At 40.0% G+C, this 17,676-nt stretch overlaps 1 protein-coding gene across 6 annotated transcripts in view; it reads left to right on the top strand.

The window, feature by feature from the left end:
• The window catches only part of ROS1 (ROS proto-oncogene 1, receptor tyrosine kinase), a 132,142-nt gene extending 124,107 nt beyond the window's left edge, over positions 1-8,035 (top strand). For all 6 annotated transcript variants that reach the window (XM_045843075.1, XM_045843073.1, XM_045843074.1 and 3 more), the window contains one exon: positions 6,878-8,035. In XM_045843075.1, coding sequence (XP_045699031.1) covers positions 6,878-7,188 — 311 coding nt within the window. In that variant the 3' untranslated portion in view covers positions 7,189-8,035. The remainder of the gene's footprint in view (positions 1-6,877) is intronic.
• Positions 8,036-17,676: the final 9,641 nt, after the last annotated feature.

The raw sequence follows: 17,676 nt of genomic DNA, 5'->3' as shown, positions 1-17,676 counted from the left end.
CACTCTCTCCACCTGCCCTCTCATTGTGGGACTGAGCTGATTCTGAGAGTGGGGCCAAGACCTGGGGAGTTGTAGCTGCTGCACAGCCCCATCCTTGTGGACGGTTCTGGACATACACTTGCCTATGTGAAGATCACACAGGATAAGTAAGGAAAAACATACCAGCAAGCATTCTAGATGCTATCAAGTGCATCTCATTTTCTAAGCATTTATTTAATGCACTTCTTGGAATTTTTGATACAATTTTTCAAATTATTTCAACAAATAGTTATTAATTTTTGCTGAAGGCATAGTGTTAAGCATCTGACTTCAATGTGTTTCATTGGGCTACTTTAAAGAAAAAGAAAAGGCAGGAATATTTCTTTCTCTTGAGAGACTAGAGTCAGTTTCTTTAATTTTGTATGTAAAGTTTCATAGTGAGCTGTGTTTCTACTGGTGAATCTGAGTTGTCTCTGTCATAGGGCTGTGTCTCTAGCCACAGGAAAGATGAGTATCCTGGTTCACCGCTGAATAATACTGTTTTGCTCAAGCCATTTGAATCTGTTCCCACTTGCTTTGATTCCTATTTGTGTAACCTGACATGTGAAAATTTTAGAGGAACCACGATCTGGAGTGGTGTGCTAGTATGTAAATGAAGTCTTTTGTTCTTAAGATAGATAAATTGCAGTAACTGGGTTGGGCTGAATGTGTAGCATATGAAAGGCCGGCAGCACCTGGTTTTGCTTACTTGGCACTGGAAGCACGGTTTTCTTACCAAATCACTGCTCTTACCTCTAAAAGCAGCACTTAACTGATAAGACTCCGATGCAGATTTGTTTGTGAACATTATTTTTGTAGGCCTTATGAAATTAGACACAATCATCTTTTTTTAAAGATGTAAAAAGAATGTTATGGCCCTGGCTGGCGTAGCTCAGTGGATTGAGCTTGGGCTGCAAACCAAAGCATCGCAGGTTCGATTCCCAGTCAGGACACATGTCTGGGTTGCAGGCCATGACCCCCAGCAACCACACATTGATGTTTCTCTCTCTCTCTATCTCCCTCCCTTCCTTTTCTAAAAATAAAATAAATCAAATCTTAAAAAAATAATGTTATGTTGTTTTACATCAATCATAAAAATGATTGCTGATTTCTTTCTGATTTTCTTTTTAACATTGCCAGTAATTAATCTCATTAATGGTTCTTGTCATATTATTTATAACTGTATCTAGAGATCTCCATTATAAAATAATTTATGTTTATTATTTAAAAACCTAAGATGACCTAAGCAGAGTAAAAAGTAAAAGTCTCTTGCTTCCTATCTGTCTTCACTCCCCAGTGCTAGCCACAGTTTGCAATTTGGTTATATGCTTCCAGGTATTTTGTATGCACATATAGCCATTCACAGAAATGTTCATTTGGACATTTGAGTATGTTTGTATGTATATAGGCTAAATTCAGAGATAAAATTTAGGTAATCTAGAGGAATACATGAGTTGAGTTTCTCTGGTCAGTTCTCCATTATGTTTCTCCTTACAAATAAGCTCACTTTTAAAGATTTGGTGAGCAGATGATTTTATATTGTATCCTCTGATAGAAGCCAGGAGACATTCCATGTTGCCACTGAGAGGAAATCATGTTCTGCAAGAGTCCAGAGGAAGGATGCTGAATCCACACTGCCTGGCCGAGGGAGAGTTAAGAAAAGCCACTGGGAGGAAGTTATTTCTAGGCTGAGTTCTGCAGGGAGGTGAGGAAAAAACTGTATTTCAGAATAGCAGGAGCAGTGTGTAGAAAGGCAAGCAATAATAGAGAAGGAGGTGTGCACGGATCTGCATGTTGCTTATCATACATGAGGGGGGGAATGGCAAATGATGAAACTGGAGAGGTGGTTCAGGCAGGAAATGAAAACTAATGAAAGCTGAATGAATGAATGGTCACAGGTGTAGAGAGAAGGAAATAGACTCAGAGTTACCACAGAGCTAGACTCTATAGGACGTGGTGTCTAATTTGGTGAAGAAGAGAGAGGAGATAATGGTGAGCCCCAGCGACTGGGGAAGCTCGGTGAAAAGCAATGCTCTTCCCAGAGATGGGGCCATAGAAGGAAGAACAGGATAGCCATATTTGGTTTGAGCTGGGTGTGGGGTAAGTGGAGAAGCCTGGTATACAGTTGAAAGGTCTGTCTTGTAAATATAGGTAATCGATGTCCTATGTGTGGGACATAGGACATGGTGTGTCCTATGAAGGTGTGGATGAAATCATTGATTTCAAGTGCACAGACCAAGAAGAGAAGTGATCAGTGAGTGAGACACAGAGAACTGCCAGTACAGCAAGGACTGACAAAGTAATATAGGGGTGGGGCGTGGAGAGGAGAAGTGGGAGGGAAAAGAGGAAAACTGTAAGACTGCATTGTCATGGAAACCCAAAGGAGAGTGGCTCAGGGAGGAGGGAGCGATCAGATGCTGCAGAAGTGAAGTTCCAGACAGATGCAAGATTTTACAGTTGACTTGTATTATATTTTAAAATCCAGCTCTTTGCTCACTGAATCCTTTCCTTCTAATCCTTTCCTTCCTTTATAAAAATCACAGAGGCTGCCATAGAGTGTGTCATAGGCCCTGACAGGTCAGCTCTACCTTTGGCTCTACCACAAGTCTCCATGCACCCTCAAGAAAATCTTTTTACCACGTTGCATTATCTCGTTCACCTATGAGGATGAGATAAGTAACAGACTATACTCACAGTAAATAGACAGAACAAGACCCTTTTTGAAGTGGCTTTTAATGACAATAGTAGCTAATTTTATTTTAGCCCTTTTTTCCTGTGCTACTTGCTGTGCTATGTAGGTAAATTTGTTAAGTTCTTACACTTAGGCCTATGATGTGGGTATTTTTATTACCACATTTTACAGATGAGAAGGCTGAAGTGTAGTGACTTGCCCATGGCCTTACCGCTGAGGTGGGGCTGAAGTCTGGTTCTGTTCTAGAGCCTGTGCTCTCTGCCTTCCCAGAGCCGTGGCTGGGAAAGGACTCTGCCCGCATGCTGTCCCTGATATGGTATCAATAGTGGCTGCTCAGCTAGCAGGAGTGAAAAATCACTACTTATGGCCTACTGGGATAGATACACCAATTGGATATGAAATTTATTTAGTGCCAAGTTTTGGCAGACTTAATTAAAATTCTAAATAGTGTTCAAAAACATAGAGAAGCAGACATTAATATGTAGAATAATGATGCAGAAAGAGATTAACTGGGAATGTAACCAAACTTTGATAATTTAGATAGAAACAAAAAATTTCCTGCCACAGACACATAATTTTAGGAGAAAGGGAAAATCTCATTCTGTTATTTACAATGCATGTAATTCCTGAAGGTAAGGAATAGTAGGAGATATGGAAATAACTACAAATTTTGATAGAGAAGTAATTGAACCAAAGGGGCAGAGAAGAGAGAAGGAATAGAATGAAAGCTAGAGTTTGCATATTTGCAAAGGATGGAATTCAAGGAGCAGTCCCTTCAAGTCAAGCCTAACCTTAATTACCTTTTTAATGAAAGAGAATATGTTTAGTTACAGTTTGCTGCTTTGCAGACTGGTAGGCATATTTAGCAAAGCAGTATGATGTCTGTTTTCATTGTTATTGTCAGACACATATAAGAAGATAAAGTCATGGAAGGACTTTTTTGGAAAAAATAAAGGGTATTAGGATTACATGGAGCAATAATACCATGCCTATCCCATGGTCCTACTGACCTAATGGGGTGGAGAGGGGATAGAGAGAGAAGTAACATATCTGGGCATCTAGTAAAAATATCCCAGTGACTTCATCCCAACATTTGTGTAAACATCACCTCATCAGTCCCAGAGCGTTCTACAGGAAACAAATCTAAATGCTCCTCTGCTGTTCTAAACATAGCCAGTCAGCCGGCATATGTCTCGTCTGTTAATACCCTGTCTTAGTTGAAGTTTTTATTTTAATATTTCTCTCTAAAAGAGAGGGTTGCTGAGTACATGCTGTCTTTATTCAGAATCTCTGTTTTAAGATTTGACTTGCAGGCTTTATAATCAGTAGTTTTTAAAGAAAAATAAACAAACACCCTCCCCCCCCCCCCCCGAATCCCACGTCTCTTTATGCAATAAGATGTACTGATTGCTGAAAGCCTGCCAGGGTCGGGTTACTAAATATTGCTCTAAGTATCATGAACCAATGAAGTAGTTAGCTAATGATTTTTCTGGGACATATGTGCCAGAATTTGTATAAAACCTTTATTTGCCGTATATTAATTTTTTTTCACTCACCAATAGGCAAAAAAATTGAAATTCTGTTCCATTAGAAAGTTTTCCAATGTGCTATTTAATGGGATAAAAATATGGCAGTGAGTAGCTAGGCTTATACTGTAGATTTCAGTTTTTGCTGAAATTCTAAAGTTTTCTTAGCCTAATCTTTATGTGTTTTTTAGGAATAGCCTAACTTCTTCAATACTTTGGGCCATTGGACTATTTGAAATTAAATATCCTATTTCTTTCTATCACTTTGGGTTTCTATTGCTATTATCATATACAACTAATCTTATGAGTTTCTCAATAGCAATGAATACATATTGAAAATGCTCATAACATTTAGATCCTCCCATCACTTAAGCACTAACTAAACCTGGCATCTGATAAAGTTATTTCTGTGGGGAAGATATTTTACAACACTGTTCAACCATTTATGTGGTTTGAAATATGCTCTGATGCTGTCTGAACATGAGATGATGCCAAAGAGCAAGTGAGCCTGCAGCTTGGCCATCCTCTTCATCCTCGGTGGAAGGGTCTGTGGAAAAAAAATGAGCATATAATAATACAGAGTAGGGACAGTAGTTTATATGCCCTTGTAGTAAAATAAGCTTTGCATCAGGTGTGGAACTTGGTAAATAGGAAGGTCCATTAAATTCCAATGAGAAAACATAGATACAATGATGTTTCCCTTAGTCCTTTGACATTTTCTCATATTTCCATTTAAATTCATTCCAAGTAAATTCAACCTGGATGTATGTCAGGGTTCAGTACTAAAGGCTGGCAGCCCCACAGGCCTCGTTCCACTTTGATCCTCTCATGCTGGGCAGATGGGGAGGAGAAAGGGCAGGACCAACATCTAGCTACTGAAATACTTCTGATTTTTCAAATATACTTTATGAAAGGACTAGTATTTCTAATCATACTTTTTTATCCAGGTACTAGTACCCAGAGATCGGAAAATATTGATAAAAAACAAGTCTCGACATAAATTTGTGTATTTATCTTGCATTGTGTACTCTTGTATTCTAGGTAATATACATTTGTGTATTTGTCTTATACAATTGTGTCTCTTGTATTTTAGGTAATCAAAAAGATCTTTGAAATGTTTCAAAAGCTCTGCCATTAGGTTTCAACAAGAATTCTTATACTTTTCTATGTAAGAAGGTTGGCCTTTCAGCAGAGGAAGACAAAAAGCATGAGCATGATTGTGAAGAAGGCCAGCTACCCCCCTGGCTGTGCATTTTTCTGCTGCCACCCTGACATCACACACACACGTGCTATGCTTCTCACAGACTCCCGTAGGGCACACTGCTCACCCACACGGGTCCCCTTGTACAACACAGCAACTTCCCCTCTCCCTTGGGGAAAGTGAGTAAGAGGACACAGGCCTGAGCCACACGGTCTGGGTTCAAATTCCAGCTGTGTGATTTTGGGCAAATTATTTAACCTCTCTGTGCCTCAGTGGCCTCATCTGTTACATTGGGATAATACTTGCATTCACTTAATAGAAAAATGCATTGTTATATGTTTATAGCTTAGAATAGTGCCCAATACATAGGAAGTACTCTGTAAGAGTTAACAACTGTTATTATTGATAAAGTATACCATGTCATTTTCCTCCTCCTGCCATCTTGCCATCAGAACGTGCCAAGCCTGGGTCCATTTCCTATCAGCCTTTGAAGGTCAGAAGCGTGCTTGTTTTAAATTTGCCAGTTACTGTTAATGGTTTCGTAGCTACATGTCCCGAGGGCATGGCTGAGGAGGGCCGGCCATGTCTGCTGTCTAGCCTTCCTCAGTCCACACCCAGCACTCTCCTGCCTCAGGACCCTGGTCCTTACTGTTCTCTCTCCCCTGAATCTTCTGGGGATATCTCTTCCTGAGATATTCTTGTGAGAATTCTCTCACTTAACTCTGGTCTCTACTTAAATTTTACCTCGTGAGAGAGGACTTTGCTAACACCTCATCTACAATAACAGCGTCTTTCCCACCATTATCTTCTTGCCCGCTTTTCCACTGAGTTTTCCTTCACAGTGCTTATTACCACCTGACGTAGATTTAATGGTCCGCGAATGTATTTTCTTTCTCCCCTACGAGAATGTAAACCCTAAAGAACCACCAGGGTTGTTTCATTCACTGCTGGGCTATCAATACGTAGAACACAGCTTGGCACGTAGTAGGAATCCCATAAATATTATCTTAATAAATGATTAAATTACTTAATTTAAAGAAACACATCTTTAAAGATAGATATTTTAGCTGAGATGGCAGGATGGAAGGGTTAGCACTTTAGACAAAAGAGGCCATAATTTCTTAATTTCTGTCACAAAGACCACGACCCGTTCTACCTGTTATGGCAGAATCAGCTCTGTGCGCCTCACCACGTTGTGTATATCCCGCTATTGCAGCACCCACCCCCCATGAGGTTATACCTGCTCCCCTGCCGGTGGACAGTATTGCCTTGAGGACAGGGAGGAGCATGTCTTGTTCGTCTTTGTGTTCCCCCGTGGACCGCACAAGTGTTTGCTGAACCGATGTATGTGGTTGGTGGTGTTGTAATTCTCATACAGCCTGTATATTACAAATAAAGGAAATCAAATAGATACTAGAATAACATGTATTTTTTTCACAGATGAAGATGGCAACATGATTTGTTTGAATTTGGATGATGGTGTGTCAATTGCTTTAATGGAGACCAGGAACCAAGAAGGGTTAAACTATATGGTACTTGCTACAGAATGCAGCCAAAGTGAAGATAATGCTGAGGGTCCTCTAGGATCCAAGGAATCTCAATCTTGTGGTCTGAGGAAAGAAGACAAGGAAGCACATGCAGACAAAGGCATCTGCCAAGAAAAACAAGTGGCTCACCGCCCTCCTGGCGAGCCGGAAGGCCTGAACTATGCCTGTCTCACTCACAGTGGACACGGGGATGGGTCTGATTAGCAACTCTGGGAAATTCAGAGTTGAGCTGAACGCTCCCAGGAAGTAGTTACTGAAAGGAACCCTAAAAAATGATAAATCTTGTGGTGGTCTATGACTCTGAATTAACACCAGGAGGTTCATGAATTCTAATCTTGGTTCTGAGAACCACTTGGTTTCAGTTCTGACAATCCCTATACCAACTGCCTAACCTTCAGCAAGACTCTGAGGTGGACCGCTGAGCAGTTAGAAAGCTCAGGAAGACTCAGGAGTCTGGAAGGAAAACTGCTCTCCTTCTCCCTGGAGGACACTTAGACCCGCCCACCCTTCAGTCTGGGCAGGAACCAGAACGTCTGGGACAGACGGTGAGAGACAAACAGGACTGTTCAGAGACCTGGAGGAGGCGGGTGAGAAGCACGCTCAGGGGGCCAACGGAACTGCAGATCATCCCGAAAGGAGCTAAGAAATAACTAAGTAACTCCACACCTCCCGAAGGAACCAGCACCTATGCCATAAGAAACCATTGGAAAAGCTACTGCTATAATAAAATGCTGCCTTTAATGACTATTCTAAAATATTTTGTATTTTGAAGGTTTTGAAGTAATAAAAGTGGGGCCATGAAGATGTCTAAATCCTAAAGTTGAGCACTGAGTGGTATAAAAATCTCTCTGTGACTTGTGTACTGTCATGGAAATGAGCTAATATAATAATCGTTTTTATTTGCTGTATCTATTTTACATATAAAATGCTTAAGATTCCATTTAGCATCAAAATGTCCTTAAAACTAAATGATTATAAATGATTATACAATGCTAATTAAAGCTGTGTGATTTTTAGAAACTACATGAAATAATAAATACCCAAATGAGAACTATTTAAAATATTTTTCAGTGAAACGCTCTGATTTAAAGCCAATCATTTTTTTTGCAGCTACCCATTTAAACCTGAAAGTCTTAACTGCTCTAATAGCAACACTAATGAAAGCTTTCTGCATCTTGCTAAATTGTGGTACACAGGATGTTCACTAGATATAGAGAAGAACATTTTGATTATAACGTTTTCTAAAATCTGCTGTGGAAGAAGATCATGTATCCCCTGCCACCTCGGAGACTTCAGTTCATTTTTGACCTTGCCTGGTGTACGACGACCTTCACAGATGATTAGCTGAATGGTGACCAGCACAGGGAAATCAATGTATTATGCGGTGAGCAGCTTCCAAGTAAAAGTCAGGGTTTGTGGCCACATCTGGTATTCCACTGAGCAAGGCAGAATGTTCCCTCTGATCTGCTGACCCTTTAATGGGCATTCATCACTCTTTTGGATAGCTCAGCCTCTGACACCCCTTTCCGAGTTAGGGAATTCCTCTGCCTTCATCTTCCAGGTGGGAGCTTTGCTCTGTTTGCTCCTTCAGGATCCTTTGCTGAAAGAAGGCAGGCATGTGGCCTGGCCCCCACCCCTCAGACTCACCCACCACAGGCATCTGATTGAGAGCTAAGGATGCAGAGGGGCACAGATCACAGTGAGTCTTTCCTGGTGATGGCGGCAACTGCAGTTGGTCTGGCACAACTACAGTATCTAGGGCCAGGAGGGTTGGCAGATCGAACCTAGAGCCTGGTGCCTCTGGCAGCTGGGGTAACCAGACTGATGAGTTCTGCTGTCTGCTTCTAGCCATGGCTCCAGGCTCCATAGCCCCCAGTCTGGGATTCTACCAGTAACCTGTCAATAAACGTTAAATAAGCAGAAGACAGCTTCCATTGCTTGCAACCAGGACTTGTGCTCTGCCAGTGCCATGTACTTTTATTTTGAAAAATGGAAAGGGATCAGAAATGTATTCAAGAATTGAATTTTCAGTACAATACATTTTCATTATAATTTGGACAGTAAATAAATGTATAGACCCTCTGAGAGAAACAGCCTCAAAATATCATGTTTCAGCTAAAGTGTAGGTGCAAATTAGTAGCCTTTTTATAATTCATAATGAATAATATTGGTAGAAATATTCAATGTAAAATGAAATAGACAGTGGCTAAACTCTCAAAGGTAAAATTTATTATGGAAAGTAGCAATTGATACAATACAAATGGCCGGTATTAAAAACCATGTAAGTTAATTCTGTAAAAGTTAGATTTTGTAATTAAGAGGGAAATGATGGCAGTGGCACCAAATGGCACTTGTTAAAATGTGTTTCTCACTAAAATTTAACAGGAGTATAAAATCTTACCGATGAATTTTTTTATCTGTAAAATACGACTTGGGCATATTCCACTTGGGACAAATAATTACCCCTAAAAGCAGAAACTGTAATTGGTAAATGAAAAACAAAACAAAACAAAAGCCAATTGATAAATCTAATTTTCATTTTAAATTGTTCAAGAAGTAATAATTCATAAGAAAAATATTTAAGTTGAAAATGAAAAATATTTCTCATAACTTAACCAAGTGAACAAAGATTGACCTACGTAAAATTAACATCAATATCATTCTGATGAAAAGGCTTTCCTGGAACACCCTTGAGAGAAGAGCCCGCCCCCAGCCCCAGATACACTCTATGTCGCTCATCCACACTGGTCCTTGCTGGACTATTGTATTCTCCTCATTCTTCTCTGCTCATCTAAATCCCACTCATCCTTTGGGATTGGCTCATATCCCAGTTTTTTGGAAAAGCTTGTCCCTAAGTCCCTCCTCTAATTCCCTTCTCAGAATTGCTATTGCCTTTCTTGTGCTTGCATCTCATCTGGCAGTGACTGCATGTCATCTGGCAGTGACCACCCTATTTCTATGCATCATACCTACTTAAGTAAAGTGCAAGCTTTCCGAAGAGGGGATGGTTGGTACCTTTTAACGCTCTGTATCTTCTCAAAGCCTAAGCAGGTATTCATGTTTAATGGATTAATTGGCTGATTTTCCTGTCATCCTTTTCCAACACATTTCACAAAAAGTCTTCCCCTATAGCTCACAAGGGAGGCCAGAAAATTGATCTAATGCCAAGAGGGACTCAAGAAGATTATTTTGATGCTGAGTTGTCTCCCCAAACCTAGACAGACAGATGATAGAAGTTGGGGGACTTCTCTGAGCTTTGGATCAGACTTAGGTGGGGCCTGGAATTCTGGAAGCTTTGAAATGGTGGTGAACATATGCTAAAAGAAGCAAAAAGTTATTTTCTCATTATGTTTTTCCCTGTCTCAAACCCACCTTTCATCTGCATAATGGTTTTTATGGAAATGGGATAAATTTTAAGGTGCCATTGACCTCTCTCTTTGAACTCTCCTTGGTAAAAGGAAGCCAGTCCAATCTTGCTTTTTGCAGTTGGCCAGGGCCATGCCCCAGTTAGATGACCTAGCTCAATCCTTAGAGGCTTCTTTACAACCAGAAGAACTAATGAGTCAAAATACTCCACCCAAACTCTATCGTAAATGTTTAGGACATTTTCTCCCAGTTTTTTTTTCTTGGTTTGCTTTCCTACCAAATGTGAGCATATGTGCATGGCTAGAATAGTTGTACCTAGCATTTTTACTTAACATGATTGCATATGCTTTCCCACTAACCATTAAAAATTCTTTGGTGAGGTTTCTAATGGCTGCAAAAAAATCCCTTAGAATGGATAAGCTGTACTTTCCTGTTCACTTGTAAACCTACCCATTCATTCATTCTTTCACTCATCCAGTAAATATTTATGGAGTGCTTACTATACAGGAAGCATTGTTATAGGCACTAGGAAGAAAGTAATAAAGTGTCTGCCTTGATGGAGCTTACTTTCTAGAATTGTAGTTGGTGGAGAAAACATAATAAATAAACAAGCAAAAATATATATGACACATACTATATATATCACACGACAGAGAATACTGAGTGCCAGTAGGAATATGAATCAAGAGACAAGGTATAGACAGAGAGATGGAGCGTGAGGGTAGTTGCTATTTTATGTTAGGTAGCCAGGGAAGGCCACTCTGATAAAGAGATACTTAACAAAGACCTCAAGTAAATTTAAAAATAGGTCATAAGAATATGTAGTAGAGGAAAAGTCAAGTTCAAAAGCTCTCCCTGAGATGGAAACATGTTTGGCCTGAATAAGGAGCACCATCAAGGCCAAGAGTGAAGTGAGGGGAGGAGAGAGTGGTACCAGAGGTCAGATCATACAGGCTGTTGCAGGCTTAAAAGGGATCATGAACTGCATGACACAAATGAAGGCTCTCCCAGGCAAACTGGGGCAGCGTTACTCTACTCGTGAATAATATCCGACACAGTTCATAATTCATCCTTCAAACATTTTGTTCACTTGGCTTCTAGGATTCTAATCTCTCTTGATTTTTTGACTACTTTTTAAACCCCTTCTTCATAGTTTTGTTTGCAGGTTCCTCCTCAGCACCCTAATGTCTAAACATGGGAGTGACTCTGGCCTCCATCCCTGCACTTTATTTATATACATCCTTGGTTGAGCTGAATCAGTCTAATGGCTAGTCTCAGCCTTATCTAGATGTTGACAACATCTTGGCCTACACATCTATCCTTAATTCCTCTTCAGTGGCACACTCAGCTCTCCTATACATCTCTAGCAATATCTCAAAACTAACATACCCCAAACTGAACCACTGATTGCTACACTGCCTCTCAAAATGAATCCTTCTCATGCAAGTCTTCTCCATCTCAATGAGTGGTGACTTCCATTTTTCCTATTGCTCAGTGCTGGTCTGCTCTGCAGGCCAGAGACCATCCCAGATCTGGGCTTGTTAACATCCATGGGTATGGGGACACATGGCTGTACTTGACCACTAGAAGCCATGGGAACCCCATGTATGTAATGGTGGAGAGGCAGCCAATGGGGTTGACCATAGGGAGTTATGCAGATAGTTAATAAAGCATGTTGTCTCTAAGACAAAACAGGTGGGCAGTTTAACATCTATCATCAGGTGAAAATGGAGGAGCAAGAGGCCAATGTGGTCACTCCAATTAGAATTATGATCCTTGCTCAGATCCTAGATCTGAGCCAATTTTCAAATCTGTCACTCACTGACTGGAGAAGTGGTCCTAGGAGAAGGCTGCTGTAACACCATCACAGTATACACTGTAGTGTCACCTGTACAGGGGACCATGGCCACTCAGTCTAGTGACTGTGCCCTGGAGAAGGAGGGAATTCCCAGATATTTCAGACTATTAACCTGGGTCTGAATTAACTCTGGTATCTAGAGACCTGAAGCTTCATTATACACACACACCCCATAAAAGTGGGATTTAGGGAGCCAGGTGTTAAATTAAGTCCAGACTAAAATCTAACCTATAGTGTGTCTGCTTGATCCATTGCTCTACCAGTGGCTCTCCTCATCAATTCTAATCAAATGCAACTTCATTATGGTTTTCCCTAAAGGTGTAAGTCTGAAATTGCCATAGATCCTTTCCTTACTCCTTTAAAGAAGTACAGGTGAGAATGTGTTTTTAGACGAAGTCTTTAAACAAGGAAAAACAAATATCATAAGCTCTGTTCTGCTTCTTTTTTTTTTTTTTTAACCAAAATCTGTCTGTCAGTGCCCTTCTCTTGACTTCTAAGTTTGGAGGAGAAATTGCCTGAGAGGAGATTTCACACTCCACAAAGCAAGGTGGAGTAATACTAATAACACAAAACTTTTAGGTAGTGCTTACAGAGACATCACAAAATTCTACATAGAAGTAGGTACAATTAAAAAGGTCATATGATACTAGAGGAAAAAATATCCAATTGTTTCATGGGACAGATTACACGTTGAGTAAATTGGGCTAGAAGAAGATAAAAGAAATAAGATTGTAGCTAGTAAAAATAAACAGAAATAACAAAAAATATTTTTTGTTTGTTTTCCTTCCCATTTCTCAATAATATCATTATTGGCGCAGGGCCAATAACATAGTTGCCAAAAATAAGGGCAAGGCTGTAGTAACGAGAATTAGCTAGAAAATAAATAAGCTCATGACATTCCCATCAATTACAATTGCTGTTTTGAGCAAGAGTGTGTGTAAAATTTTTAAGATACTTGATTTGCTTTTCCTAAGTGAAAACTACTTCTATTTGAAAGTTCCAAATTATAAAATTAACTGAATACTTTAGTAGTTGTAAATACTTGTAGAGACTAAAGTATGTACTTTTAAAGCAAATGTTGGTAAAATTTTCTAATTTGTAACTAGATTAGAGTCATGCAACTATTGATTAGAAATCAGAAAATTTTAATTATTTAGCTTAATTATTCAGCCTAAATTTCTCCTTTGTTGTGATTATTATGTATTTATTCATTTATGCAGTTTTGCTAGGAACTGGAAATAATGGTGGCAGTGGAGGAGAGTTTGAGCATCACCACTCTGACTGGCTTACACCTCGGTGGAAAAGCAGAATGAGAGCTCACTAGGAGATTTGAACAACGAGACAAGGAAATAGGAAATACACTGTGGCTGCTTTTCTAGGGGAAATAAATAAATTCCATAAGGCAAAGGAAATTTGGACATTTTGTTTTGGTTTTACAGGAGCTTAGTTTCATACAAGTACAGTGGCAACTCATAGAAATACTGTGATTTAGAAATACATTAGACATGACACTATATTGTGGAGAACTTCAGATATTTTTCCTTATTGAGTTTAACTTATTTTTTACAGTGAAAAATTCCAAATAAAGGGTAATGTTTTAGTAAAGTAATAATTATTCTGATAAACCCAATATATTTCTCCAAACAAAATACTTCTCTAAACATTAATGCTTCAGTAAAATTGTTTACTAGTCCCTCTTAGAAGGGAATTTGTCTGTCTTCTTAAAGTGAGCTTCGATTAGCAGAATCACCCCTGCCGACTGCCGGTGGCCACCCTGTCTGGACGTGATGCTTCTGCTGCAGTGGAGGTCAAGGCTGAAACAACTGGGAGCTTGCTCCTGAAGGCTGCCTTGCCTTTTTAGGTTATGAGGGTCTCTGTGTGTTTAGGATAACATGATTGACAGCTCCACTCTAGTTCCAATTAGCACCCTATAATTTATTAGCTTCTGCTTTCAGATTATGCGTTAACTTCACAAATATTTCAACCACGGAAACAGCAGCTATCAAGTGTCTCTCCCCGGATCCAGCCTGTGGGGCTGGAGTGAAATACAAGGAAAGAGCGGTACAGTTGGTCTGTCAAGTGAGAATAATCATTTGTGTCTGTGCCTGTCTGAGGCGCGGTTCTCTCATTTCTTCGGCCTGTACCAGGGTGGATGTGTGTGTGGTATTTGTAGGTAAATAGATTTTATTGTGCAGATATTGTACTTGTCTTATTTGAGTTTTATTCATCCATTGCAGATGAGAAAGAGCAGGTGTTGAGAAAATGTGAAATTTATGTTTGTCCAACCCTGTTGCTTATGTAAATATGAAAACTGTTAAGAACAAACAGCAACAGTAATAACCATGCTGCCTTTACGTTATTCTTTTTCTCCAGATTTCAGGAATATGTAAGAGATGGTGAATTATAATAACCCTAAACATCTTGCAAGAAGAATGGAATATATAGGGCAAAGTCTTTGATGATTCAAAATGTGAATTATTTCCATGCAAATTATCAATCAGAATTATAGCAGTTTTATAAGGGAATCATATGCTTTCCAGTTTTATTTTAAAAGTCCTTTCAAACATCTTTCCATTTTCCTCCAGGCTTTGCCATCTAATGAATTACATTTAAAAATGCATTTTATGGAAATGACATTTATATGGAAAGGAAAGCAGTTTGTCTAAGTTTTCTTTTTTATGTACTCTCTCTCCAAAGTAACCAATCACTAAGTGCTTTTTTAAAAAAGAGCTCTCAGTTTATTTTGCTAGAAGATAGATAGATGCCTCTACGTAGAGGCAGGGTTTGTGATTCTAAGTGATCTGGTGGTTAAGGTCACCTTAAGAATCATTTCCCTCTGATGAAAAGGGGCAGAGAAAATGTAGCATTTACCCAGAAAAAGTGGCCAGAGAAGCTTCCAGTCAGGGAGTCTGAGTTCCACCACCCACCACCCCAGCCCTCCCTTCCATCCAGGCCCAGTGATTTCTAAGTCATTGCTACAACTTGCCATCCATTGAAATAGAACTTCAAAGGGGAAATGAGACAGGATGGCAACTCCTTTTCAACTGAAGGAGTAGAGCAGATAGAGTTCCCTGTAGTTGGGCCACTGAGTTCTCAGCCAGAGGGCAATCGGCAAAAGGATTATTCGGTGGTGGAGAGCTGTCTCTCCCCTTTTCATCACCTCCCCTTCTCTGCGGGCCTAGGCCAAGTGCAAAGGAAAAACTGCATGAGGAGGACACCGAAGATCCCAATGGGGATGATCAGAGGAGGATCTGATCTCTCTCAAGCCCCTCACCAGGCACAATGTAGGTAAAAACATCATGTTTGCCTTTTCTCACGTCAGCCGTTTCTCACATCTCATTTCCTTGAATGTCCTTTTTTCAACTACTAGGGCCTTCTCTAATCTGCATGGCTTCACGAATATTAGCAAGACAGGCATGGGAATTCATTATGTTGTATGACTTGTTGGGCCTAAAGAATGTCAGTGAGGTCTATTAACTCACCAGCACTCTCTTTGAGGCTCTTATTACAACGAATCATTATAGTTTTAGGCCATCTTGTATTTCTACTTTAGGAATGTATAACACAGAGGGAAATGCTCTGCTCTGCTCTGTGTCCTATCGCCCCGTCGCTGGAGCCCGGGCTCAGCAGTTTGGAGAGCCTGTTCAGGGCTGCCCCAAAGGCCAGTTCCAGCAAATGTCTCCTCACCGGCAACCTGATATTCAGGCCAGATGCAGCTCAGGAGAGAGGTTTCAGGAATCAGTACCTGCGGCTGGGAAAATGCTCCCGGTGGGTTCTGATCAGAGAGCTTGTGAGAGCTACAGAAGACGGAGCACAGGTAGAGAGTCCCTTTCAGTGAGCACTACTTGGAGAAGATGTCTAGGGGAGAACGCACTGCTGTGCTCCCTGTTTCCATTGCATACTCAATGGCATCTTCTGAAAAGCAAACTGGAACTTAATGAATTTTATTCATGCTTGTATATTGCAGCAATCCATGCCAATGGAACATGGATTTAAAAAATCCACAGAGAGGTCCAAAGTTAATTTTAGCTATTGCTTCAATGTCCAAACCTCTGGCCAACTCTTACACGCCTTGGTTCAGTTGGGTGTGAAGAACTTCAGAGCAGTGAAGGCTAATTAAATACTGCAGTGAATTAAGAGAAGCAGTTATAACTTCCTCTTGGAGAGAATGGAAATCGGCACCTGACTGACTGGTCTATAGGTAGTGTGGCATCTGTTGGAGGGTCTGGACAATGTCCTATGATAGCTCCTTTGAGACGTAGGGTTCTGTAAGTTCTACAGTGGGCCAGTCTTTGCTGCCCTGACTCTTCTCTTCCTCATCATCTACTTGGGAGGGGAAATTAAGCCCAAAGTTAATCAGAAGTGGACAGGCAGTCACAGCAGTGGTTCATGATGCAGTCTCCACACCCGGCTGCCTGGGTTGACACCCGGGCTCTGCCACTGACAAACTATGTGACTGGGCATATTATTTCTGCTCTGTGAACCTCAGTTTTCTTATCAGTAAAAAGGGGATCATAATAATAAATATCACACAGAATTTTTGTGAGGCTTCAATGAGTTGACCTATATATAAAGCCCTCAGACTATGCCTGGTATATGAAAAACAATAAACATAAGCTATGGCTATTGTTATCACAGCTAGTACAGGATAAGCATGTAGTTCCTTCCACCTGAGCAAAAACAGTAATGGGTCCTTCTAATGATCATAATATACTTCCCAGCTTACCAACATGATCGGAAGAGGGGACAGGCAACTTTGTTAAGCCATGCAGTGAGTAAAGCTCCCTAAGTGCCCCCAAATCTTGAGACTATTAGTGAAGATAAATTATATTGCCTCTCATGTTACAATGAAGGTCAAAATTTGAACTAATATTTTTATGCTTTAACAATCTACAAGGGCAACTTGGGCATAACACAAAGTATCTCAGAGATACACAAGTAATTTTGACATCATGAGAAAACCATTAATTGCATAATATATTTTTTTTTGCCCTGTGGTAGCTTTGGTTTCTTAGCCTAGTTATTAAAATATAAAATAACCAATATTTCAAAGACACTTTTAAACCAACAACTCTGCTGTCTTAAGAGAGCAACAATAATTCTTTTCCAAAAAAGTATAGATGGGTATCTGAATGAACGGTGTATGGAATAGTACTTTCTGCACCATCTCTGTTTCTGACTCCATGAATGCTAAGAGGTAAGCCCTGGGCTGCTGTGGGCCATGACTGATTTTCTCATTTGTAAAATAAAAGAAAGATACCTGACTTCTAATTTCCAGGCTTGATGTGAGAGTAGAGGGGTTAACCGGTTTCACAGTGCAGCAAATACATTGGAAAAATGAAAAGTCATATATATATATATACACACACACACACTGCATAAAGGAATATTGCTTTCTGACATCAGGTCACACTATTATAAATTACTTTATTCTACTAGAGAAAAACTAAGACATTTACTTTCTTTTT

This window comes from Phyllostomus hastatus, unplaced genomic scaffold (assembly GCF_019186645.2).
Source record: "Phyllostomus hastatus isolate PE091 unplaced genomic scaffold, TTU_PhHast_1.1 phas_contig_40, whole genome shotgun sequence".
NCBI classification, from domain to species: Eukaryota; Metazoa; Chordata; class Mammalia; order Chiroptera; family Phyllostomidae; genus Phyllostomus; species Phyllostomus hastatus.
Note: the sequence above shows the minus strand (reverse complement) of the source record. Positions and strands in the feature narration are given on the sequence as shown.